A 27,146-nucleotide genomic window follows, 5' to 3' on the forward strand; every position below is an offset into this window, starting at 1 on the left:
TGATCATGATTGTAGATTATCCTCTAATGTCCATGTGTCTTTTGTTTCTCAATTCGCCTGCACTTTACATAGTCATATTTACTGCTGTTTTATTGGCTTAATGTTCGGTGCAGCCCTGTGAGGCAGCTCCTGTTGTGATATTGGGCTATACAAAACCATTGATTGTCTGTTGTGTTTTTCCTGTGTAATTTCTACATGTCTGATGGAAAGCTATATTTGCACCTGCTTGAGGCCAGTGAATGAAATCTACCAATTTTTTCTGCCATTTTCTAACATCGATGCTCATGTTGATATAAAGGCATTTACAAAATAAGAATGTAAAAAGGTGCAGTCAGTCACCATGCAGATACAAGTCCAAAATAACAACGCTGTGGGTTCCCTTTTATTCTTAAAATTTTATGTACAGGTGCGTTTGATTTATTTTTAATGTACATTCATATAGAAAGTATATATACGCAATATTACAATGAACACAAATTGCACTAGTCTTTTCACATAGATTCATAATCAGAGTCAACATCGTTTTCTTGTCTCGGCAGAAGCATTTCCGTTGGTACAAGGTTATTAATCACTTAAATATTCTAGTGCCTTTTGAATTATTGGGAGAGGAAAGTTGTTTTAAAATCGAGGCGGGGAGCAAAGCCTTCAGAGAGAGAGAGTGGAGAATGGTAAATGGTTTAATTAAAAGTTAAACACTTGGTTGACTGATCAGGACAAGAACCACAAAAGACTTAAAGTTCCTTATGGAAGAAAAAAAGGCAGTTAATTTCCATCTTCAACATCCAGTCACATTTTCAGCTCGTTTATAATGACGGCAGATAGGTCCAATGCACATGAGAGTGAATTTTCAAGCCTGGAGAAAGATTTGCCAATGATCATCCTTACTCTCCCAAAGTTTGTTTTAATGGAAAAGAAAAAAATCTAGAGTAAAAAATATATTCATACAAAAAGTAAACTCTTCTGTGTGTCATTAGAACAAAAGAAAAAGGAAAAGAAATAAAAGTGTGGTCATCCGTTAAAAGAATTTGCTCTTGAAAACTCGAGTGCCGTTTGGAAAGGCAGAGGAGAGTGACAGGAGAGGATGTCGTCAGTGTAGTCCCAGTGCTGCTCTCCTCAGTGATTCTCTCTCCGTCTCCTTGTGTGGTGGGATCCGTGCTCTCCCGGGAGCGGGGGAGGCGGGGGGAGGCAGGCGGCTGTGGGCCTGTCCGGTGCCTGAGCGAGTTCCTCTGCGGCGCGGTCCATCAGCCCTGGTCCCCGATGTCGTTGTCCACAGGGGGAGGGACGCTGGACATTACTGTGGAGCCGGTGCCAGCTGTGAGATAGCCTGCTACTCCTGGACCTGCGGGACAAAGGGGATTTAGAAGCTTGACAGAGAGTGGCAAATGGCAAAAAGACAAAAAGATGAGAAAGTAATCGATGTGATGGGAGTCGAAAGCAAGAGTGTGAGAGTCTGGATGAAGGAAACATTTAAATACATTAATAGAAAGATGGCAGTATAGTGGGAGAAGAGATTAGGAAGTTACTGGCTATTAATAAAATAAAGAAATATAAAAGTATTTTGTCTATTTTATTTCTTTGATAAATAGAGTTTGAACATAAGGAGTCAGTAAATTCTGGACCACATAAAAAACAACACAACGTGGCATGACAGCAGCAGGACAGCTGGTACTCCCACACGTCAAAAGTGCTGTGGACAGCCTGCATGTTGTCAGTGTCTTTTTCTGTTTGGATTCTGGAATGCGCATGCCCTATAATATGTATTGCGTATTTTATATATGTATTTTATGCTTTTTTATGTGTGTGTGTGTGTGTTTATTTGATCAGTTATACATTTTCATTTGTGTCAAAGGGAGAGGGAGATCACATGGTTAATATTTAGGATATTTTGAGTTTGTGTATACTGGCAACTTAACTATAATGAAATAAAAAGTGAACAGAACAAAACAAAACAATGAGCAACACAAAATAAATGAGTACAATGGAGAACAAACTGAGCATACACTAACAATGGGATGATGAAAAGGAATACAGTTTGGTTCTGATTGACGTCTACCTGCATCAGAGCAAGACAGAGGAGGGCTGTGAAGCCCAGCTGAGGAGTCTAGAGCCCGCCCCGCAGAGGGCTGCTGGCAGCCAGGAGAGAAGGAGTGGATACCCCTGAAGAGGAGAGGTAGGAACAAAGAGGAGGAAACAGCAGAGCCGGGAGGTTATGAGCTGCTATAAAAACAACTCCAGCTAAGCACAAGTGGGTCGGCCACAAGGTGAATTTAAGGAAAAGGTTAAGGCAAAGGTTAGGATTTAGTAAAGGCCCAGGGAGAACACTTACCTTTACTGAAAAATCTGACAGATCTGAATATGTTTCAACAAAAGACAGCAAAAGAGTTCTTTATACCTGTGAGGTATCCAGCCGTTTGAGAATCTGAGATGAAAAGATCATGCTTCTGGTCTTTGAAGGCACTCCAGACAGAGGACTTTGCGAGAATCTCATTGACCTGTTAACAAGCATTTATTATGCAGCATTTATATATGAAGTCATTATTGTCAGAATGAGAGTTCTGACATACCTGGTCTCCGTACTGAAGACTCCGAGTCATTGACTTGAGTGCCTTTACGATCTGTGCCTTCGTCGCTGAGGGATTATCTAAAGTCTCCAAACCAATTCCTTCCAACAACTTCAGTAGGTACGGCACCAAGTCCACTCGTAATGCCTGTTTCAGACAAAACTCTTAAATTCTTACACCTCTGAAAAGTCATTTTGACAAGCAAAGCAAGTTTACCTGAGCCACAAGTTCAGTCTGCTCCTTCTGAAACATGCGGTTAAGTGCTTCACAAGCCAAACCTGCCATGTCTGCCCTGGATCTCATACCAGCCATCAAAGGTCCGATAGTCTCCAGGGCGGACATGGAGCGAACACACAGCTGCAGAGAACAGGAGTGATCAACGTGCATCTATATTTATATATATATATATACACTTATAAAGCAGCTGGAGAAAAGGAAAGTGTTCCTCACCTCATTGTCTGACAGTACGTGGATAAGGCGGATGGAGCTCTTGGGCACAGCATTGTTCTTGTGGTTAAGTGCAGCCAGGACGCGGGGCAGGTGACCCAAAGGTGGGACCTGATCCGCCAACTGGGTCTGAGTGCTGAAAAGGCAAACTGCTGCTGTAGTGACGGTCTCTAGTGCTTCACCCTGTGGAGCGTCACAAACGAAGTCAAACTAATGTCCAACTCCATGAACACTGATGGTCACCTTACTATACTTATACAAAGCTTACATTGGGGTTATTTTTCTCCAGCAGCTCGGTCAGAGTTTCCAAGAGGGACACCAGGAACTCGCGAGGCTTGCGTAAAACCCAGCCCGGCTGGGAAATGAAGATTCTAAGGAACACACCCCCGACTTCAAGCTCTCCCTGTCCTGCTCCGTACGCCACAGTGAAATCTTCAGGCAACTAAAGACGTAAAACAATTCATACATTAAGATTTTAGTGGTTTAAACAATACAGAACCGTTATCAAAAAGAAGCTGATTCTCTTACTCTCCAGTTCACATCGGGATTATCCTTTTGCTGTTTAAAATGTCTGGGGGGAAAAAGATACAAGGACAGTTAGTCGCTACAGTTGGAGAAGTTGTTAGTAACTCCTGAGAGTGAATAATGTCTCACTCGAGCATCATTTCTCTGACTGTAGTGGACACCGTCTCCCTGGAGCTGTCATTCCAGATGAGCTCAGGGTTCTCGTGCGTCCCCTCAAAGATGTGCACCGCCGCCTCCGCGTTGTCTCGCATTGCGTCCATGAAGACACCGGGAAGGAAGCGCATGAGGGTCAGACGAACCTGCAGGCGGATGAGAACTTTAAAAACAAACTGCACAGCAGAGAAAGTTTATTTCATGATTTTCTTGACTCGCCTTTGGCCCGACGAGTTTGTCTGAAGTCATTTTAGAGAAGAGTTCTGCCGTCTGTGTGCGGACCTGGGGGTGAGTGCAGTTGCAGAACAGATCGAGCAGGTAGATCAGGGCTCCTGGAGAACCAAGAACAAACCTGTGATTAAATGCACATTATTACAGTGTGTTCTATAGATCAAACTATAGTAACCTTTGGCCATAGCCTCTTTGACAATCTTTGTGTTGGAAGTAAGTGCATACAGTGTTTCCAGCACCATTTGCCGGCCTGCAAGAGAGAACAACAGATGTTACAAGTGGTGCATTAAAAATAGGTTCAAAAATATGAGTGAAATGATCTCACTGGAGGGTAACGAGTGCAGCAGCAACAGAAGGTTGGACAAAACTAGAGATTCTGCAATGTTGGTCACACATTCTTGATTTGAAGTGACTGTATTTACAACCTACACAAAAAGAACCGAATCAATCAGCAGTTAAAAAGGTAAACATTAGATATAAGAAAACTCTTAATGAGACAAACCTCCAAAACAAGCTGCTGAACTCTGCCAGCTCCATGAACCCGCAGCAGAGAGAAGAGCAGCTTGAAATGGCCGATGCACTCAGTTTCTGATCCTATCAGTGAGAAAGAAAGAAATAATGAGAAAAATCTTTTCTCTTCAAAAACCAGACAGGCATCCCTTTCATGTCCCACCTGGGTTGTTCTTAATGACGTTGCGGAGAGCTTCTAAGGCCATTTCAGCAAAGCGCAGCCTCTCGGCGTGCTGCTGCGACTCCACTTTGTTACTCTGGCTCATCGCCAGCAGAGTGTGCAGATACTGGGCCTGGGAGCCCACATAGTCCAGCAGACTGGCTGCGAATGCTTTGGGAAACTACAAGACAACAGTGAATTAATAAGAAATAAAAACTAAGAGCATGTTTGCTTTCTTCTACTCACTTCAAGAGGAAATGTTGGTTGTTCATTGTAAACCCGCACAAAGATCTCCCCAACAATCAGCTCTTTACTGTGGTCCTCGAACACAAAGTCTGCTCCGAAGTGTTTATCATTCTCTCCCTTTGAAAAGGTAAATTAATTAAGACAATTGTACAGACACAATGAGTATTACACTAACGTGTGTGAAACAAGAGCATTTCTTACTCTCTTGATGTTTCCCTCCTGCTGACACTCCAGGAACTCCAGCAGTTCAGCTCGAGTGCCGTTGTTCCAGATCAAATAGGGATTTTCTGAGTTACTATTCAGCAACTTCAAGACCTGCCGCACATCCAGAGCACATCATCAATACCAATGTAAAATGTCTGCAATGTCTGAATCCGTTTCCCTCTGCAGCACTGACCTCAGCAGGAGAGCCTGTGCCCAGCTTCCTGGAGATGTAAGGAGTGAGCATAGCAGCTAAACTCTTGCGTATGGTTGGGTTTTCTGGAGGAGCCCCTTCAATGCCGTTGGTCTCAGGGACAGGATTGTTTCCATCCAGACTGTGAGGGGTCGGGTTGTAACCACCCAGGCGGCTCAGTGCTATCAGGCTGAGCTTGGCCAAGCTGTTTGATACTTCCTGTTGGTTTGTCTCCTGACTGGCCTGGACTCCACTCTCCTCCAGAGTGTAGTCGTAGTTAAAAAGATTCACCAACAGATGCCAGAGCACGCCTGCGTGGTACAGATGGGTTTGAAGGAAAAAGTCCACAGCGAAAGAACTGACGCACGTGACTGCCAATGTGGCGGTTTTGGGAAGACCCTGCAAGGAGAAGAAGTCCACAGAGAACATGGATTTACCAAGAGTAACAACTCATTATAAATACAGTGTACCTTGTTAGATAAATTTGAAATGGCTCACTTACCTTCCCGTGAAAGAGAATGTGGCAGATGTCCCTAATGATGTTGGGCTGTTCGATGATCTTCTCTCTGCACTCCTCAAACTGAGCGGCTACACTGTAGCACTTACAGATGTGCCCGCACACCTGCACAACAGCATGATGTTAAACATTACACATGTACATTAGCTGCAGATTAGCTGATGAGACACAACTTTATGAAGTTGATTTACGGTCATTTACCTGAACGGCCATGTCATCTGGTTTGCTGGATGCCGTGAGCACAGCAACACACCGGGACAGGGCCTCTAACAATAGCTGTTAAAGGATGAAACATTAGGTAGAAGTTAGCCCATAGGATGAGGCTCTCCGGAGGTAAAAGAGTTTCTAAAGTTAGAAGTACCTCGATGCCGTTCTCGCGCCGCAGCTCTTCTGCATTGAGAGCAGAGCAGTTGACCGTGTGAAAGGCCAGTTCAGTGGCGGCAGGGAGAAGAGGAGCGGCCTTGGAGAAAAGCTGCCCATCATCAGTCTCCATTTTGATGGTTTTGATGAGCATTGGGTAACCGGCGTATTTATACGGTTCCAGTTCTGTTGCAAAACAAAGTTAATGACTGTATGCTGTGTAAAGCAACAGGACCGTTCAGGATGAAAGTCAGACCTTGTTTGTGCAGATTGAAAAGGATGCTTTGTGTTTTGAGGATGAGGATGATGTTCTCTGGATCAGGCCCATCCACCACTCGTGCAGATTTGGTACAGAGGAACTCGTAGGCTTTGTTCACTTTCTCAAACATGTCCTACAATGACATCATCATTGCAGTCACATTTCAACCAATCACAAACTAAAACAAAGAGCCTCTGAACGCACCCGTCCCTCTGGGTTCTTGTCAGGATGGTATTTCTGCGCCAGTCTGAAGTAAGCCTTCCTGATTTTACTCTCCTCATGTCTGAAAATGAAAAGATGTTATATTGACATTATTTAAAGCACTTGGAAATAATATATAACATGTAGCAGAGATAGAAAATCACTCACGGCCCCTGTCCTTTGGGAAGGTTGAGGACCTCAAAGGCCTCGTCTACAGACATAGAAGGAGGTTTCTTCTCCACTTCTCTCTTCCAGGCTTCAAGTGTATCCTTAAGCAGCTTCACCTGAACACAAAAAACTGTGTTAGCCAGTCCCAGCCCACTCATATACTTGAATGAAAGGTGATCTGACACCCACAGCATCTCGAATAGGCCAGTTGGGGAAGCGGGTGGTGTCGCACAGGTGTCTGAGGTAGTAGATGTTGCAGAAAAGCTCGTTGTCCAGCTGAGGGAAGCTGATGACCGGAATAGGACAGTACTGGTACAGGGCTCGAGTGTTGCTCTGCAGTCTGGGGCTGAAGTCAGCTACATGGGCTGCTATCTTCTCTATCATCATGCGCCTGAACAACAACATTTATTTTAATGTATTTCTTGTAATGCATGGAATAAGTGATGATAAGACACAGTACCTCATCTCACTGCTCCAAATGGCTTCAGGCGTGTCAAACTCTCCAAGAAATATCTCCGAGAAGCGCTCGGCCTCGTAGTTTTCCAAATAACAGACCATGGCTTCAGGGAGAATCGACCCCAGCACACTGCGCTGGACGATATCCTGACCTTTGGCCTAAAAATGCAGTTTCATCTCATTAATGCAAAGAACTGACGAGATATAAAATATGGGAAAAAGGTGAAAGTTTTCTCTACCTCTTCTGATCTAAAGGCTTGCTTTAGGTGAGTGTACTTCAGGAATCTAAACGGGAGAAAGAGAATATAGTTAAAACAAACTGATACACAAACGTTCAGCTACTTTTTATATTATCTGTAACACCTGGCAACTGGCAGCACGTTTGAGCCCGTGTACATCATGATAAAGAAGAATATTCCCGTCAAATAGAGACGCTGCAGATTGGGATTGTCCTGCATCACCAAGTACAAGACATTGGCAACTTTCTCCACTAAAATAGGATCAAAGGTCAATAAAAGCTGGGGGGAAAAAGCAGAAAAATCAGTATGATAAAGCACAATGTTGGTCAATTTGAACATCAAGCATGATATTACCTGAACAATGTGGGGCAGGCAGGCGTTGTCACTAATCAACCTCTTAATTTTGGGTAAAGGACGGATAATGGCATTGTCTTGGTCTCTGTGGAACAACAGTTTGAGTTCACTTCATACTTCGATATACTGCACGTTTGAAGAAAGTATTCAGTGGTGTGTACCTGCTGGGGTAGTAGGAGCACATGGTTATGAGCATGTTGAGGATGAGCGTGGCCAGGTCGGACTCATTCATCACAGCCTGTCCAGACGCCAACAGGCACCACTTCAGCTGCGGGATGGCCTGAAGAGGGCGCCACCCGTCCATCCCCTGAGCCCAGCAGCGGGTTTTCGCGGTGAGAACGCCTGTGTTCCAAAACTCCTGCATCTGGACAGGGGAAAACATGGGAGATCGTTAGGCTTAAGGTTAATAAGTGAAAGAGAAGTCATTGTTCTCAAGTTTTAAACCTCTTCAAAGCCAAAAGGTCCTCTTCGCTCCTTGTCAGCGTTACCAAAGTACCACTCCTTTTCACTCTCCCTTCTCATGTCGGGCGAAGCTTCCAGAACATTACTCTGCAGTGATTAACAGTAATAATATATACATGATCTGAACCATCTCAAGTTTTGACTAAAGTGATTTTTTATGCCGTACCTGCAGTGGGACCGTTGCTCTGCTCGTGTGGAGATGAGCCAGTGTAAGCAAATCCACCAGGATGCGGACTCCATTCGAGTCCATCACCTCCTTCACATTTTTCTAAACCATAACAATGATTCATCCGTATTTATCAACACCACTTTAACACAAGGTTAAGCGACATTTCCAAAACCCACCTTATTCAGAATGAGTTTGTTGAGGAAAAGGATGAGTCTGTCTCTTTCCAGTTTATCTGTGCACTGAAACCACAGAAGTGCATTCACAGTCATTAACAGCGAATAAACCTGCCTCTGTTTAGTCGCTGGCTAATACTCACTCGATCCAGCATCCCCACGATGTATTTGGTGTCAGAGAACGGCCCGATCTCTTCGCAACACTTTCCATAGACTATCGCGAGGGCCTGTAGGCATAGGCACTTCATCGTGACTTTGGGCGTGAGCAGAAAGCGGTGGTAGAGTTCATTGAAGAACTCGTATCTACGAGAGAAATACCCATGAATAATAAGGATGTTGAGTTAGAAAGGGAATGAGGTTTTCAATTTATACTTATTGGTTAAACTTACGATCTCTTGATGGCACTCGTTTCCTCATTTTCATCTTCTTCCAAAAGCAGTCGCAGGTAATAGTCTCCAATCTTGATTTCATCAGAAAGGCAGTCGTACTTCACCTGGTAAACAATACAAGCGGTGAGTTTACAGCTGCCGCGCCCTTGTCTGGTTAGCTCTCGTCTTCAATCCTCGTACCTCAAACTCCTGGTGGTTCCAGGAGATGACCGTGGCGCTGCCAAGTTCACGGTCCACGCCGAACGCCCTCATCTCCCCCTCCAGGGCCTCCCGCAGCTCCTCCCTGGTCTTAAGGTTCCAGATGAGGTTGGATCGCGCATGGTCAAGTTGAAATCTATAAAAGACACACAGGAGATTTGTCATATTAGCAAAACCGTATGTCGGAAGCCCTTTTAAAACAGCGCACATGGCTGATCTGTGGCTGCTGTTATTCTCCTGCTCTTGGCAGTACACACATGTTTAAAGTTTCTGCGGTACCCCGGTATGCTCTGTAGCTTTATAGACAAAGAAGTCTCCTGCACTGAAGTATTAACCTCCTCCAAAAGCTTTTAAAACACCGCAAGCATCATCTGCCAGGAACCCGCTGTTAACAATGAAATCTTAAACTACATGCATTAGAACAGGGCTAAGATCACGTTTGTAGGTATTGAACAGGAACAGGAAGTACTTTAGTCATCGGAACTACTGTAGCCACATTGCGCAACAAGCCAATTTATTAGCGAGGCAGCTCACAACTTAAAGACAGCCAGGGAAATCTTAAAGATCTTTGCAGCGGCAATATAGACACTGATGATTTCTTTCATATCCCCAATCAAATTGACTTTAACCATAGAGAGAAAAGTCTCACCAAATGGCCATGGACCCACTCAGTGCTAAGGCCCTGTAAGAACTCCCTCTGTACGGGGAAAAGTGGGAGGGGCTTCTGTATATACTGTATATAAGCAGGTGCTCTTTCTCTGTCTGATCGTGTATCAAACAGAGAAAAAGACTCAATAAAGCAGTACCTGTAGTAAAACAACTCCCAGTTCGATTCAATCTTTATCCGCTGTCTTCTCTTCCTCAGGATCACTGGTTTCTGATTAGGATTCTAGAAAAAAAATTGAGAAAACAATGATTTTTTTCCTCCCCCTTTACAAAACACAAAAAAAGAAGTTTCCTATGATGTCCCTTTGAAATGTGATGAAATGACATGAAATGGAAAAACATAGAAAGCGTATGCGCACCAGAGGGAGGGCCAATATGTGAATATGCCTTTTGAAATGTTAAAAGTTAAGAAAGACAAACACTTGAACTCATAAAAACAAAAATACAAAAACAAAATGGGATCCCTAAAGTGGGTGCATTCTGTGTTTGCTGTGATGAAAAACACCCTCTTGTTCTTTGTTGCGTATTTGCATGGCTAGTGGCTAATGAATTAAAACAAGTAATAAGGCAAAATAAATAAAGGTATAAATTAGGGCTAAACCAACACAAATTGGGGTTTCCACCACTGTTGTAATCGAAGCTTGACAGTAGATATGGTTACAAGAAAACAAACATGCTGAGATTGATGATAACAAAAGCCACAGATACAAACTTCAAAAGGTTCAACAGATTGAAGCTGTGGTTTCCATGATGCAAATAAAGAACACACCCACTTAATAGCACACAGAGATGGTGAAAGCCTTATGGACAGAAAGACTGTTTAAACAGAGCAGATCCCTTTGGCCGCTGCTACTTACCAGGTTATTTCTGTCCTGCTGCATTTGAAAACACAAAACCACAATGGGAGGATGAGACACAACACACACAGATTATCGTTTCTTTGATAAAACAGATGAATTGCAACAAAACACTGCTAATACACAGGATAATGGGGAATTCTCTTGATGCTTTTTTACTGGTTCAAAAACAGCAGCGAAACGGCAATGAGAATGGAGGCAAGGAGCAAGATCAATCAGGCTTTGTTGCAAATGATCTTAATGTTTTGTTCATCCAAGAATTTAAAACAAGGATATTTAGTTAGTCAAATGAAGGCATGGGAAGAGAAAACAGTGAAAGCTTCACTCTTTTCAGTAAAGAGAACTATGTTAGGATGACTGAAAAGCAATGCTAATATCTAAACATGCCTGTAACATGTCTATTATTCTGTTGAAGCCTTTGAAGCAGAAACGGGCCAAACAAACTGAATTCAGCAGCAGCAGCAGTAGATTATTAAAAAAATGCCTCACCTCCTTCTGAGCGATGCCCATCTTGTCTCTCCAGTGCATCAACACCAGATCGGTCTTCTCTTTGGCAAACTTTTCTACCTCTTTGGCTGCTTTTCCTGCTATCCGCTGCCACTCGGGCACCTTGTTGCGATTCAGCTGGTCCTGTGATACATTTACAAATGACAAAACGGCCCAAGGTAACGGCTAGCTGAAATCATTTGCAGCACGCAGACAGACCGTGGCGAGCTTCAAGTTGTCCCGGATGTGCATTCGGTCAACATCTTTTTCTGGGACTGCATCCGTGCTGTCGAGGTAAGACAGTAACCCGGTGGGCTGGAGGGAAAGACAACACGAGCAGGGCATGAATGGAAAGAAACACTGGCTTTTGTTCAATCATAAAATGTTTTAGACTAGGATCCCACGTTGATAATCTTCTAAACATAATGTAATATAATGCAATTCGATTTATAATGAAGGGCCTTACAAGTATTCTCTTCAACAGATTCGTCGCCACAGGGTTTTCTGCCGTCCACAAACCAACCAAGTGTCGACTCAGCTGCCTGAGAGGAAGAAACACAATCATTCGTTTGACAGGATGGAACAGAAAAGTTGATTATCTAGCAGTTCTTTTAATAAATAGTTTTACAGTAGAAAGAGAGTGAAACTGTAAGGCGGCTAATAAGATTTTAGGTTGTACCTGTTTGTGAGCATTCTCTGGTCAGTGCTGACGGTGAATAAGGATGTGTGCAAATGGCGCGGTAGAGCTCCTTCACTCAGGGCCAGCTCTTGCATCTTTGTGGCGATTTCCTTGTCTCCTTCCTGAATCAGAGAAAAGGGAAATATCAATAACCTGCATGAAATGTCTCCAGGCTACTTGCTGCAGACTTACCTCTATAATCGCTTTCATCACCAGGCCCGCTCCTTTCACAATAGCCATTGAGGGGTGCTGTAGATGATAAGAACGCATCGGAAAAAAAGTCCAAAAATGTATAGATTTATGAGAAAGTGTGTCAAATTTCCTACCTGAAAAAGCTTAAACAGGGTGCGTCCGTTGGAGGCGACCATCTCTAGCAGCATGTCAAACTGCTGGCCCTCTGTGGTCTCGCTGTACGGGGCGCACAGGGCAAACGTCAGGAAGTCCAGCAACGAGCTGATGACCAACGCTCCTGAGCCTTGGTCCTGGGAAAAAGAAATCAACAAATCTCAGAATTAAGTCTCAGCTGCAAAACCAAAAGGCAACACCACACAAAAGCAGAATGGACAGATTAAGCTAAATAATTCAAAACTCTGAGAAAAAGGTACCACGTTGGTGATGAATTTTTCAAGCAGGTTTTCCAGGAACTTCTTGGAGGACAGGAGCGAGGCCTTGTTCAGCTGTTCCTGCCTCAGGTCGTAGTCGTCATGCATGGGCTGAAGAGGAAGAGTGACACAAGTGAGAACCCGTGTGTATCAGCTGCACGCCACATGTGCCCCGACCTCTCTGTACTTACACACATGAGGGCGCAGAGCATGTCGATAGCAGCGTGGGTCACACCGTTGTTGTTCCTTTTTAAAGCTTTGACCGTCTTCACGCCCAGTTTTTCCCTAAATCTGAAAGTAAAGTGTTGACACATTTGAGCGGCGTGCCATTTGTTGAATAATATACTGTACAAGGCCACTTCAAAAACACACTGTTGGAGGATTTTACAGAGGTCTGAGACTGAATACGCAAAGAATTTATTGCTCCTGAAGGGACTTTTTGTTTCTTTTGCTCACAGAAAACACAACAACATTTTAAAGTGTGATTTTTAAATGTTTTGGGGCGACTGCGCTTAAAATTTCAAAATAGGGTCAATGTGTGGAAAAAGAAACCTGCAAGAAGCAACTCGTTTCAGCAAGGGAGATGATCCGTGTTAAAACAAAATGCAAGCTTTCATTTTAAGCCAACGGCATGCTAAGACAGTGTTTCCCAACCTGAAATTGAACACTATTTGAGCATCATTTTGAAAGGAAATGTATTTAAAGTAGACAAATATGCAAATAACATTATTTTAGGTGCTGCAGCATTGATATTTTACATTTTATAATTTGAAATTAAAAGGAACAGGCCACCATTTTTACATACTGAGATATGTTCTTGGCTGAGTTTAGACGAGTTGATGCGTACCTGTCTGTTCTTTATGCGGCCGCTCAGTCACGCAAAACGACCAAAGATGTTGTTAGCGTTTGGCCTCTCCCAGTATATTCCTATAGCTCCAAACGGGGTGAAGTTTAGAAGCGATCAAGATCTTCCACAGGAACAAAGACCAGACAGTTACGCATCAACTCGTCCAAGCTCAGGTAAGAACATATCTTTGTAACAGTTTGTGCCTTTATATATTACCTGTGTTTAACTTTTATTGTGTTTATTGTACATATTGTTACTATACTTGTACAGCACTTTGGTCGACTATGGTTGTTTTTAAATGTGCTTTATAAATAAAATTGACATTGACATATCTCAGTATGGAATAAAGGTGGCCTGTTCCTTTAAGTCTTTAAAATTAAATGGTAACAATGAAATCCAGCATTAGAGCTGGTGAAGAGCTCCTCCTGCTGGCAGCTGTAGGAATAACTTACAGTTTCGATTTGCGGTGTGCTTTACAGCTTTAGAACAGCCTGATAAATGCACTTGGAGCAGAACGGCTCAGAATCAATATAGAGTTGGATTATGGGCTTTAGAAGTACAGATAAAACTGCTGACAACGTAGCAGAAGAAACAGTTAAATTAGGCAGGATTACCCGAGGGTGCCTCAAAACTGTGTGAATGTAGTGAAATACTAGGTCTTTGACAAGGGTACAACGTTATAGCCAAGGTTAAAGCAAAAAAAAAAAAAAAGTACATTTTGCAGGACATGTCTACTTTAAATGACATTTTGCATTTCCTAAAAGTGATAGTTTAGTCCACAAGACAAAAAGGTTAGGAACCACTGTGCTAACAGGTTAATGGCGAGTTACTGTAGTGGTCCAGTGATGGTTTATGGATTTAGCAGCAGAAAATGCCTAGTTTGGATTGAAGCAATGCATTGAAGGAAGGTTTTTCAAAAAGGAAAAAGGGGAAAAAAGGGAGTACATTCTGTATGATATGTCCCACTAAGTCTATCACAATAAAAATGGTTTCCTATTCCACAGATGGAAAAATGATACAATATTTTAGTAGCGTGTGCCTTGTGGTAGAAAAAGAAACAGCCAAGTGCCTGGCAATAAATCTCACAAGAATCCCAATTAAGGTAAAGTAGTAAAGCGTCAACAGTAAATACAGTTCTTCTCATACATCTCAGTGACCCGGGGAAGGACAATGACTTTTATCTTTATAATGGCGCTAATGCTGATGGAAACTACAATGATGTCTAGACTCTACGTGTCTAAAAAGCGTGGTACAAAGATATGCTCAGAGGTATGACGGTGGGTCATGGCTTTAAAGACGGCATGCCTTTCAGAAAGCAACACTCAAGAGGGTAAAAACAGGAAGTAATGGCCCTTTTCACAACAGCCACACTCTGTACCAGGAGCAGTTGTGCGCGGCTTTTATGGTTTTGGTTTGAGGGGAAAAACGTCCAATCTAACACAAGTCAATGCGCATGAGAGGATGAACAGTGGCGTGTAAATGAAGTAGGATATTCATAATGTTTAGTCGATGGCCAAAGTCTGCTGTATGCACAAAAAATGGTGAAGAAAAATGACTTTAGCATTTAGCATCTCATTTAATGTTTGTGGGTGCTGTCAGTTGAGCAGAGATTTTCATTTCCTTTCAGCTGATTTGCAGTAAGATTGTATGAGTTAGTACAGAGCCTGGTTTATGTAAAAGGAGGATGACAATTCCAAAAAACAGGCAGCAAACAGAGGGTGCACTGAGTTGCATGGATTCATATTTACGTTCCATCTGAGGGTCCAGACCCATGACCAGACCTTGGAATGACAGAGCATGCCCGTTATCAGCAGCTCACTTTCATCTGATCTTCACATTATGCGACTACAGCGGGTTCAGGAAGTACTCACACTCCTATTTTAATCCCTGTGTTGCGTTCAAAGATTTAGTTTTTTATTTTTAAAAGACCAACCCTTCTCCTTTAAAATGTATTCTAGGGTAACCAGTGTAATTTGTATATCAATAGGAAATAAAAGTACATAATTAATAACAGCATCAGAATGAGTTACAAAACAACAAAAATAGAATTGAAAGAGGTCTGAAAACTTTCTGAACCCGCTGAAAGAGAAGCTAGTCATGAATAAGCCTCATTCATACTTGGGTAGCTGTGTGAAAGCCTGGAAGCCAGCTTTAGAGGCCACTAAGCGGCGGATGGCCTGGAAATGGCTCTCCAGCTCGCTGTTGAGGGCAGGTATCTCCGCCTCCTGCGATAAAAGGGCCAGGATGGCATTGTTTATGAGCTTCTCTTTGTTCTCGGAGAAAAGGCCCTGAACACACATAACAGAACAGAATTGCAGTCAGCACATACATCTCACTTTGGTTTCAAGAAAAGGTCCAAAACAAACGCTTACGTCCTGCGTTACTGCATGAAGCACTCCACTGTACGATATGTTTGCATTGAACCGAAATACAGCGTCAGCAAAGTTGCCATCTGAAAAAAAAAAACAATGGGTTCAAGTCCAAGCTTTCATGTGAGCAGAGAAACAAAATCATCACATGAACAGAGTAGGCCAAAGCATTTCCACCCTCTTAATAATGGTATCAGCCCCAAAATCCCACATCAACTTGAGACCACGAGACTTGACTCACTGGGCGGCGCAGCCAGGAACTTCAGGTGTAAGCTCTCCACCTCCTCGTCCACAGGCATGCTCAGGAGACCCCACCTCTGGCCTCGCTGTGTGGGGGCCATCTTGACGCACACATCCCTGTTACCCGACGCGCGCACCCCGTCCAGAAGGCTGGCTAATAAGGAATCCCTGGAGCGGCAGCAGATCTCTCATAAGAAACCGGACACTTGTGCGTGGGATTTGTTTCAAGCTGGTTCATACCTTTCTGTGGAGGAGAAGCGCCTGATCTGTCCTCGGATAAATTCAACGGTAAAAACCTGAGGGTTGTCAACGTCGCATATGAGTGCAAATACCTGCAGGCAGAACACATAAACACAGGACTAGTGTTAGAGATGACCTTACTGTATCACTCTCCAGAACAGTGTCAATCTAAAGGATAAATGTTAGACAATACAGTATCGAGGTTAATGGTCTTCTGTTAGTAGCCATAGAATCTGGCAACCCCTAGCAATAATAGGAAGTGGGTGGACTTAACCTCTTTCAGATTTGGATTGTGTCAAACAGGAGAAAATGTGCTCGGTTCAGGAGTGGGTAAAGAGGTTAGGAGCCAAAACAAAAAAGCTCAGAGGTAAATTAAAATGTATCATTACAATTTTAGTCAGGTGCTTTAGTGGTCAAAAATCAGACAAAAGCTACATTGAAAGTAGCAAAACTATGACTCAAATCTCAAGACACTACAACTAATAAAAAAGAATAAAAAAAGAAAACAAAGGAATAATAAAAAAAAAAAAAACATAATATTTAAATCATATTCCAGATCAGATTTAAATCAGATTCTTGTATTTACTTGATGAATTTTAGATTTAGTCGACAAAATCTTGTTTTGCTAAATCTTCATTAAACCAAGAGCAATATAGTAAGTGAGTCTCAAACTCTCACCTCTCCAAAGGGTTTAACTGTGACTATATTATAAGAAGCTGGGTCTCTTTCCACGAGACACGTTTCCGTCAGGGCCAGGATGCGTTTCACCGGCTCCTGGGAATAACCAAAACATTTCACATTACAAACTTCAAACTTCATTACCATCCAATTGAGCTATACCGCGATGCTACTGACAGAATGGCGAGGCGTGATCTTCTGAACAACGAACTCGGCCAGAGAAGTGATGCTCTCGTCGGAGCTGTACTTCCCCAGCCTGTCGGTTAGAAAGTCCTCAAAGGTCAGCGCCTCCTTCCTCAGCCGGAGCGTGATGCCGATAAAATTCCCGGCGTGTTCTATGGCGCTGCGGATGATCTCATCTCTGTTCTCCGAGGCAAACAGATGCTACCAGAGAGGAGTCGTATAAAAAAGCCAAGGTTAATCTCACTTACTTAGCAACATGACTTCCACCTATCAAATACGACAGTAGTTACCAGCCTGCTGAAGCCTCCGTGGAGAATGCAGAACCCTCCCTGGTAGTCCGACACCTCCACGAAGCCCTCGATATTCCGGTAATCGTAGGAGCAGACCACTCGGTTGGTGCGAGGGTCGATCTGGTCGATGCCTCCTGGGGTCACTTCTAAATTCACAGACTTTCGCGTGTCGCTCCAGTGGTGCTTGTAGCAGTTGAAACGCTGTCGAAAGTTCACCAGAAAACGTTAGCGCTGATATACCCACATCCTGTACATAATTCATTTATTCAAGTACTTACCCTGCCAGTTATTTTTCCCTCTGAAAATTCTGTTCTGAAACGCTGTGAAGACAAAAAACAATTGAATTTCATTGTTATAGATTGAACACGAGGCTGTGGAGTGGGGAAAATAGCTTGTTGTGGTGTTGATTTTAGTTGAATTTGACCTTTATTTCACCAGAGATTTCAAAGTCTCTTTTTCAGGGTAGACCTAGCTATACTGCACATATTCTGAACAACTACATGCTTCAAGATACATTTGTTGACCCTGAAAATACAAAAGTAAAAGTCCCAGACTTAAAAGTTATGCTTGGCTGCCATTTCTCAAAATGCAGGATATCAAAGGAAACTCCTGTTAAGCTCAAATTCAGCCTTGACAGTTTGCCAAAAGTCTCTTCTCCTTCCCTCACCCCGTCAAACTCTGCACTGAGGCCATAAGGTAAAGTGTGACAAAGTCCTAAACCTAAGCACAAGATTCATGCTTTTTTTTCTGATGCCGTTTGAACAGCAGATGAGCGTTTAAGGGATATTTCAGGATTTTTGACATAGGGCCTCATTTTCTAGTTATCCAGAGTGTTGTCGATTTCTGGAGATTTTTTTTTTTTTAAATTTATGCATATATTTGAGTTTAGTGGCGCTAGGCTAGTGCTAGGCTAGTGCATGTCTATGGTAACTAGTAGCCTGCATTAAAAACAGTCTGACCTAAGCACAGTGCACCTGAAGCAAATCACTTATAACACCAGACTACTGATATAAATGTCTGTATTGACTGAATATTTTTTGAAATATGACCATTTTGAAAGAACTTATATTTGAGCAGCATCAGCTTCCTGGTTGTAGCTACGCAGCGGCGGATTGATCTGCTCGGTTACCGGATCTACAGTAGTTTGTTTACCTGCAGCCGGCATTACTGCACATGGAATTCACAAAGGAATTTTCAACATATCAGATAAGACAACGTCTGGAGGACTAACTGATCATTTGAAGAGGGTTTTAATGCAGGCTACTAGTTACCATAGACATGCGCTAGCCTAGCACCACTAAACTCTTCTGCATGAATAATAATTTCAAAAAAAATTCTCCAGAAATCAACAACACTCTAGATAACTAGGAAATGAGACCCTATGACAAAAATCCTGAAATATCCCTTTAAAGAAAGAAAATGTGCATTCTTGGAGCAGTTTGGCGGCTTTTACCAGTGCTTCAGTGAGCAGCTCTGTGCGGTGCTCTGTGGAGAACTTGAGGGTCTCCGACTTCTTGCTTGTGCCTTTCCGGAATGTGAGGTTGAACTCTGTCCCCTGTCCCTTCCCCACCGGGCAGATGCCACAAATGTCCCCATAAGGCCACTGGAAAGACAAAAAGATAAATTAGTCAAACTTTGTGTGTAATTGATTAAAAGAAACAGCAATATCTACGTATCTACTAACCTGATTCGTTACTTCTAATGTTGTAGGATTGTACGTGGTAATGCCATGGGTTCCCACAGAGAAAACTCGCTTGTATCTAGAACACAAAGACGGGATTAGTCATAATTTCTACCTACGATCTACTACAAGTAAACAACAATGAGCGTGGGAGGATATGGTGAACGCTCTCATCCATTTAAAGTGGAATTTTATCTTATCAAAACAATGCCCTACTCCAAAACAATGCTTTCATTTCACTCCTGAGCGATTGAGGAGTAGGATGATCTTTTCCATCATGGTGACAGGTCCGCACATGACAGCGTTTAGAGCCAGGAACTCGATGACGTCACCTTAGATCTCGGTTTAATGTGTGTGAGTCAGCAGACTGGCTTCACTGCTTTATTGTTGTAATATATTTGATATGCAGAAGAATGATTGAATTGTAGAAAGGGGAGAGAAGCACTATTTGGCTTCTCTCTCAGAATGCCGTTATTGCCCACAGACACGAAAGGTGCGTTCAGCAACTCTTACCAGTTACGCTTTATTGTAACTGTGTGTCTCTCCGTTATGATGGCACAAAGACGACAAATCTATTTAAATGTTGGAACAAAATGACTGAATCAACCTCCATCATTGTTTTGTGCGTATTTATGAGCTTAGAAGCGGACACACCTGCCCAAACTTTCATCCCTGCCAAACGGTCACTCAAGAAGATTCACAAGATTATTGAAGTTGCCAAAGAGAAGATTTGTTACTAGTTTCAGCTACTTCCTGTAGCCTTCGTCAGTGGCGCTATGGGATGGTGGAGTGATGCTTCCGACTAAGACACTTTAAACAGCTTTACGTATGTGCAATGCATGTTCTCCCTTTATCTGGGTGGTATCCTCAGGGGCCTGGACTGGCCGTATGTCCATTCTGGAAGATCACAGAAGGGCCACTGGCTCTTGGGCCACCCGTCTAAATTTTCTCCTTAACCTCTTAAACCCCCGCCTTAACCGAGCTTTACCCACATCTAAGAGCTTAAAAGCAAAGCATCAAAATAGCAACGAGTGAGCCAGAAAAGCAACAAAAATGTGACAAAAAAGTGACTAAGACGCGACGAAAACATGACAACAAAGCAACGAAATAAGCAATGAAAAACCGACAAAAAACTGACGAAAACACAACAAAAAGACAACAAAAACATGCTGCAACAATGTAACAAAAGAGTACAATCACGTTTTGTATGTCTGAGCTTTCAAATGAGGCGTTATGCTGTTGCTCTCCAGTGGAGAAGCTTTAAGATTTGGGTAAAAACGAACTGGAGGAAATGCACTCGGTTAAGATGGGAGGTAAGAGGTTCACATATGTCTTTGTGGAAGTGCTACATTTACGCTAATTTGGGCTAGGCTGGTCAGAGTCCAGGGCCCTCTTTCAGTCCCAGTCCGTCCCTGGGTATCCTTCAGGGTGCTCTGGCTTCCCTCTGCAACCCAACATATCTTCTTCCCCATTCAAGGCCAAGTCACCGAGCTAAACCAGTTACGGACTCAGGCTGCACAACTATATTATAAACACATTCATTTCAAGGACCATGCTAATAACTGCACACACTCCCTAACCACGCCAAAATCCTTCAGCATCTGCGTTCATGACCTTTTCTCAACTCCCTCGCCCCTCGTTCCCGCCCCTACCCAAGAAACAAATCCAACACATGACCTTGTGTACTGTGTATTTCCCATGTCTTGATGTTTTTATGTATGTACTTTGCCTTAACTTAAACGTGATTGTAATTTTGCATATCTTCTTTTGCAAGGCACATTGATTTGCCTTGTGTACGAAATGCACGGTATAAATAAAGTTGCCTTCCTTGCCTTGCCTCCTTCTATTTACATCTTTAAGCCTTTGTCAAATGCGGAGGACAACTTTCCCTTTGTAGACAATAAAGCACAGCTCAACCTTAACTCTCCACACGTTTATGTAGCCAGTAGCCACAGATGCCAAGGGGCTGAAACACAGAAACCTGGCTGCTAATCTTCCTCAATGGCCCACTTCTTCAATCACCAATTATTGTCGACCGCCACATTCAGGACAGGTGGGTGAAGTGTCTTGCCCAAGGACGGTGCTCAATCCATCCCGATACTAAAGCCAATTCTGTGGCATCATAGTTGTTGATGTTGTTGTGCAGATGATATGAGCGACTTCATCTTCAACAACAGTAAGTGAACAGTGAAGGTGTGCAATCCAAGTGTCGGGTTCATTCCCACATGTTTTGCCGCGTCTCGTGTGTAGCCGGTGCCATTCCTCAAGTCCTTGGTGCTAAGTCGGGGAAGGCACTAAATAGAGAGTCAGCACTGGCCTTGTTAATTATTCATTCACTGTGGGCTGCCTTTCCCCTCTCCGCTCTGTCTCAGCACGCTGCCTACTGCCCACCTCAAGCCCTCTTACAATGTTAGCAGAAACAGAACGAACGCCGCTTTAGAGAAAATGATCTTAAAAAATGAATCTGCTTGGCGAGGCTGAGATGACTGTACAGTTTATTCAGAAAAAGGACATTACAATAAGCTGAGAAACTGTTGCATTTCATAACACTCATCATTTAGCAACTTCCTGTGTCCAACGGGAATCTCTTCACCGACAAATCTCATTATTAAACAACTTTTACTAACTGCAATAGCGGGAACTTTATGTCAACCAGTAAATAACACACTATCTACATTATACGTACCACTATTTTAGCAAAGATAACAGTGTTTTTATTGTGCTACAGATTTATTCCGACTCTGGTGACATTTTGAGCTCTGCTGAAGCACATTTACAAGTTATTATATGGTCTTTGTGTTAAATCATAATAATTTCTCTGAGTCATTTGAGGTAAAAGCTAGTGCTATAACATGCTATGACAGAGGGAAACAATCCTTATTGCGCTCTTTGAAACTGTTTGTTTAGGTAAAGGTCTAGAAATGTTCATGTAATTGACTTGATACACTGCGGAGAAACATATTGAAATGCAAAGAAGATTTAAAGGAGGGCGGCATTTGCATCCGTCAAAGTAAAAGAGGAATTGAAGTAAATCATCCACTTCTATAGACAGCATTGTGCCTTTCATTATAAACACACACAAACTAATCTAATAGTCTGCAGAGGTCACATGGCTGTGATTTAACGGGAGCAAAATGAGGAGGATGGCTAGACAATCCACACGGCATTATTCGTTTTTGAATGGTCACAAGTATCTCTAAAGCTGTTAAACTTTCCATGGGGTGTTATTCTGTCAAACTTGCCTATCTCTACAGGCAACTATCATTATCTTAAGCAGCTCTGGCATATTCTCCTAATGTTTCCTGTTCCAGTTGGGCCCTTGAAGCAGCATTAGGCAGATGAAGCCCTGTTGAAGGCTACTGCTCTGCGCCTCTGCTTGGGTTACACGAGTCAATGGCTGCTAATGGGACGGTACGTTTAGAAAGCAGGTATTGGTAATATAATCTCACCGCGTGGCATCGACTGGTTTATTTTTGAAATCTCCTGCACGCCGTCAATCTCGGAATAAAAGTGACAATTTATTTGCGGGAAAGTCTCGACAACTAGTGAGTCGTATTGTTTGCAAATGTCGGATAATCGGTGCATAAGGTGATGCAGTGAATACAGTCTGGTGTCGCTGTGAAAGCTGAGACATGAGATGCTGCGAAATCGGCAGGAAAAACCAGCCCTGAAATGGTATCTGGGAGATGAGTGGCTCTTACTTTCCCCTCCAGGAGTGTTTGGTGGTGTAGAAACAGGCCAGGTCTTTGTTGTCCTTGACGACGTTCATCTTTTCACAGGACCTGCCGGACAAAAGAGGTAATGGAAAATAATGATTAGCAACAAACAGCAACATGACACAACGATATTGATGAGACTTTTCTGCGATTGATCCCCCGAGTGGATGGAGGACATTTCTTTATCCAATTCAGCGTCAGTAGCAAGTAAATGATCTTTTAATACATTCACTGACTCTATATTCAGAACGCCCAGATCTGATTAGAGTATCAATGCATCTCCACAAAACACCATGTTACCAAGATAAACAGTGATTTTGTACCTGCGCCCAGACTCACCAAGCACTTTACATCAAAGAACCATTCACTCAAACATTTATACTCCACAGTGGCAGGCAATACGGAGTTTACAATCCTCCTTGACAAACTGAGCCACCGAACAGATTTTAGTTGGGGAAAATAATAGATTGGACAAAGGGCAGGGCGACATTGACTCAATATCCCAAACTTTGTGTGGACTTTCTTTAACGATCAAGCTATAGTTTAGAAACATTACTTTGCTGAGACGATCAAAAACATCACTGTCTTAAATTAACGGAAAACTGTGAATAATAACTATTGTTAAAGCAATTACATGTGAAGTGTATACTTTTAAGTAAAAGTTTTTACATACTGTAAATTTGCATATCTTCCAAACAACCATTTCGATATCATCTTGTGCACAATATGTTGGCCATCTCCAATTAAACATAATTACAGCGACACAGTGGCTGAGTGGTAAGTGATAAGCACTCCTGCCTCACAGTAAGACCTATGTCCAGGTGGGTTTCCTCCAGTGTACGCCATTACACCCAAAACATGCAGAAAAGGCTAAAGCGTCCAGTTTGTCCTGATCAAACCGAGCTCTAGATCTGGAGATGGGCTTCCAGGCTTCACCCTGCAGTCAACCACTGCTCCTAAGAGGTGTCCCCCGTGGGATGCACAGAGGATACATTTCCCAATGGATACCTCAACCTTACTTAACAGTGTGCCATTTTATCAAATAAGCTTTGAGTTGAATATATTTCTTTCCTGGCCCAAGAGCACAGCGGTGTCTCCTCCCTGCACCCTGCTCTTCATGTGCTTTGTCAGCGGCAGGTTTAATGTACAGCCACACACGCTTCACACCCTCGCTTCACATTCTGCGTCTGGGAGGTAAAGACTCCCACCTGACAGTTCCCTCAGCCACAGAACTAACACAGCGCAAACACGCAGGGTCCCAACAAGCCATGGCGGACCGATTCTACAGCGCTTTTCTTTAATATAAGCCACAGACTGTAAGGAATGATCCATCCTCCTTGCGTGTGTACTGTACGTCCACGCAAACACAACAGGAATGCTTGCTGGGAGAGGAAAAAACAACCTGCTGTTAGGAGCCCCTGGGAGGGAGCACATCAAACAGCTGATGACTGGTCGATTCAGAGAGATGCTGCAGGGCCTGTGTGGCCTATTGATCATTCAGATAAACAGACATGTCTCTAGAGCAAAGATAAAAACACTTGAGACTGGAGCCAAACCACTCAACCACTCTTTTTGTTTCGGAAACTGCAAATACATCTTAATAGAAATTGCCCAACCTTTTAAACATCAGATCAGGGTTGCCAGGTACATCTCTTTTATTTAGCAAGAAAATATCCAAATAAATAAGTTTCCATATAGTTCATTTCAAGTCTATAACAACCTCTTGTGCAGAAATCCATAGGCAAGTCTCCGGGCCATGCTGTCATTGAAATGCAAGTCGTAAAAGGCTGAGCACTGGGTTAAATGACACTGGGGTAGAAAGCATCCATTTTTGTCTAAGCTGAGGATGATTGAGAAAATGTCTAGTGATATGAATTGTCGCAACACAAAGCGTAGCAAGTGACAAGCTAATAAAAGGCAAACTTAAGTGTGAGGAAACTGCCCCGGTCCCGTCCTGAGCGCAGTGATTTGCTGGCGGCTGCACCGTGATGAGAACCTGTGTCAGCATTCTGCCAGGATCCGGGAAAACTCCAGCTTTCCTTCCTCGCCCTCGCAGCCAGCAAAATAAGCCAGATGAAGATACGAATCCCCCAATCATACGCTGCTTTTTTTTTTTTGCCAGCGGTACAAAACGGACATACGGCTGCTTGTTTGCCCGACAGTTTTGACGTTAATCCTTTACAGTTGCACATCCGATGACTCCTTTGTGAGTCGGATGGTGAAGCTGAATAATAAAGTGGAGCAGGCGGGGGGCTGACATGGTTTACAATGGGAGAGGTTAGCGGCAAGCGGTGCACAGCTTGCGTTGCTCTATGCTGCTGCTGTGGAGGCCAGTTTGATTATATTACTGTGTGGGGAGTGCAAAAGAAAAAAAAAAAAAAAAGGGGGGGACTGAGGCCGACTTGAGTGGAGTGTCATGTGACCAGTCCTCCCTGTACTTCCTGCCTGTATGCAGATCAATAGCAAGTCACTCATGGTTCTCCGAGCAGTGTGGTAAATATTGCAGAAGCACAGCCTGGGGGAAATGAGCATATTCAAGACAGTGTGGTTTAGGCGAGTCTTGCGAGTTGCTGAAGTGGTTTCCAAAAAATCCAAAGTGTTTTACAAAGCAGGCTAAGAGGTGTAAGAGCGCTGTCAACTTTAACATCGGAATGGATCAGCACAGAATGAATGAAGATCCCAAGAACTGGCATTACCTCTTCTGCATATTCGCTCATTTCATTCCTATTTAACCCAAAGGATCATATCAATATATAGTCCTGCTTATTTAAATAGCAAAAATAAAGACAAACTAGTATTTTCACTTCCCAGGTACAAAGGTTACCCAGTCATGTGTCATTTGATCATTTAATAGGCTGTAGTTAAACAATATCTAAAAGCATTTGACATGACCAGTGGGGGGAGGAGTAACGCGCACCCCTTCCCCAAAACAAATCGTCTCTCTAAGTGGTTTTAGTTCATTGTATTATGACACAAAGAACCGAAACTCACCGCATTTCCTTCTTGAAATATAAAAAATGCACAAGTGCGAGTAAACGTGCAGGAAGTCACCGCACGCCAGTCAATTTAGGAAGTCACACAAGCCCATCACCGCAGCGTGCACTTACTTGGGATCAGAAATGTCAAGAGTGGCCGGGTAATAACTCATTAAAGGGGCTAATCCCTCCGTGGCTCCCGGTCCTATGTCAGGTACATCCGTGTCCAGGAGCATTAACGTTACCTGCCTCTCAAACTCTGCCATCGCGACGGGGCCTACGCTTTCCTCCCAATGAAATTAAAATTACGAGAAGTCATTTCGGGGAGGCCATTTCTGCACTTTATCCTGATGCATTTGACAACAGCGCACGGCCGTTTGTTTGCCAAATGCAGATAAGGGGCAGTGGCTAGTGGCTAGTACTCGGGCTAGGCGAAATGAGCTAGCCCAACATTCACCGTTTCCAAGGCAAGCGGACGAGCGAGCTAGTTAGCATTAGCATCGCCCAGTCAAGGCAAACATGAAGCGCGTAGCTAAAGGCAAGAGTGGCAAGCGGCGGGAGGTGTGTTTACCTGCAAAATAGCTAAGGGGTGTTGAGCGTAGCCTGTCCCTCAGCCCCCCACCCTCCTCTGGGTGTAGCTGGAGCTTGTAGATTTTCCCAGTCTGGTGCCGATGCTGCTCTGTTACGCCGTATTTCCCCCCCGACAACACTCAGGACGCTGCCATGTTCCTGATACCCCCAAACTGCGCCGCTGAGCATGCGCCGGAGCGGGCTGTCATGCGGCGGTCAGCTGATCGGTTTGTCTCCGCTGTGACTGGCCGAGGAGCCGTGTGGGTCCAGCGGGTTTTACAGCTGTTTTATGCGTTTTCATTTCTCAGAGAGCGGACAGTTGCTTTAATAGAAGAGGTGTGTTGTAACGTGCGCGCAGCTAGTTTTTTTTTCTTTCTTTGCCGCGCACAGAGTCAACAAGAGGGTGGTTTGTGAGCGGAGGGGGTGTAATGTAAGGTTATGGCGCCCTCTAGGGGTCAACACTACGAAGCACTGTAATATTGAAGTTTAGCTGCTGCTTTCCATCCCAATCATGCACGAAATGACTATAAAGTTCGGGAATGTGACGTCATATCGCTAAGCATTATGGGATTAGCAGCCATTGTAAACTAATGGAAATTTTAAAAGTTAAAATACTGGAGTTATTGTTCACATTAAAACACTTGGAGACCACAGTGTGTTAGATGTATTAACCAGCAGTAACTCAGCAGCTAACGGAGTTTTTTTTTCTCCACTTTTTATACTGTTTTTAGCTAATGTTAGTCTATGGAAATGTGCGCTAACAGCTGCAAAGATGGCGGATCTCCATGGTAACAGTGGACAATCCCGAACTCTATTAACTATATCTAATCAGATACCTTCAGTTATGCTTTAGTAATGCAGGTGTGTGTTTTTCTGGTTTAGATATGGTGTACAC

General features: G+C 43.3%; 1 protein-coding gene across 5 annotated transcripts; it reads right to left on the bottom strand.

Annotated features, from left to right (window-relative positions):
• Positions 1 to 361: 361 nt before the first annotated feature.
• Positions 362 to 26,431, bottom strand: dnajc13 (DnaJ heat shock protein family (Hsp40) member C13). Of its 5 annotated transcripts, XM_079576667.1 has the most exons (58): positions 26,253 to 26,431; positions 22,692 to 22,772; positions 18,994 to 19,069; positions 18,763 to 18,912; positions 17,588 to 17,629; positions 17,310 to 17,510; positions 17,014 to 17,220; positions 16,837 to 16,932; positions 16,159 to 16,250; positions 15,920 to 16,086; positions 15,682 to 15,761; positions 15,428 to 15,597; positions 15,058 to 15,090; positions 12,654 to 12,753; positions 12,466 to 12,573; positions 12,187 to 12,342; positions 12,053 to 12,109; positions 11,861 to 11,982; positions 11,648 to 11,723; positions 11,401 to 11,496; positions 11,185 to 11,325; positions 10,696 to 10,713; positions 9,979 to 10,061; positions 9,155 to 9,308; positions 8,975 to 9,078; positions 8,729 to 8,888; positions 8,589 to 8,651; positions 8,410 to 8,511; positions 8,226 to 8,330; positions 7,943 to 8,145; positions 7,782 to 7,866; positions 7,552 to 7,706; positions 7,428 to 7,473; positions 7,193 to 7,347; positions 6,922 to 7,123; positions 6,733 to 6,848; positions 6,568 to 6,646; positions 6,361 to 6,496; positions 6,106 to 6,290; positions 5,946 to 6,020; positions 5,730 to 5,849; positions 5,231 to 5,626; positions 5,035 to 5,148; positions 4,834 to 4,950; positions 4,591 to 4,768; positions 4,420 to 4,511; positions 4,243 to 4,342; positions 4,093 to 4,167; positions 3,906 to 4,018; positions 3,663 to 3,832; positions 3,537 to 3,579; positions 3,277 to 3,450; positions 3,012 to 3,191; positions 2,778 to 2,918; positions 2,565 to 2,708; positions 2,393 to 2,492; positions 2,054 to 2,157; positions 362 to 1,339 (listed from the first exon to the last, which is right to left on the bottom strand). In XM_079576667.1, the coding sequence occupies exons 2-57, from the start codon at positions 22,757 to 22,759 to the stop codon at positions 2,102 to 2,104; spliced, it is 6,777 nt and encodes a 2,258-aa protein (XP_079432793.1). In that variant the 5' UTR covers positions 22,760 to 22,772; positions 26,253 to 26,431; the 3' UTR covers positions 362 to 1,339; positions 2,054 to 2,101. The 5 variants fall into 5 exon arrangements, with proteins under 5 accessions (XP_079432793.1, XP_079432790.1, XP_079432791.1 ...); XM_079576664.1 differs by lacking the exon at positions 2,054 to 2,157; XM_079576665.1 differs by lacking the exons at positions 2,054 to 2,157; positions 10,696 to 10,713.
• Between the last annotated feature and the right edge of the window lie 715 nt (positions 26,432 to 27,146).

The sequence above is a fragment of the Gobius niger genome (genome assembly GCF_951799975.1).
Source record: "Gobius niger genome assembly, chromosome: 18".
NCBI classification, from domain to species: Eukaryota; Metazoa; Chordata; class Actinopteri; order Gobiiformes; family Gobiidae; genus Gobius; species Gobius niger.

Coding starts and splice junctions, on each gene's coding strand:
- dnajc13 (XM_079576664.1), bottom strand. CDS start 22,759: ATGAACGTCGTCAAGGACAACAAAGACCTGGCCTGTTTCTACACCACC. Junction 4,019..4,092: donor CAAAGAGGCTATGGCCAAAG/GTTACTATAGTT, acceptor TTGGTTCTCCAG/GAGCCCTGATCTACCTGCTC. Junction 2,709..2,777: donor AGACTGAACTTGTGGCTCAG/GTAAACTTGCTT, acceptor TGTCTGAAACAG/GCATTACGAGTGGACTTGGT.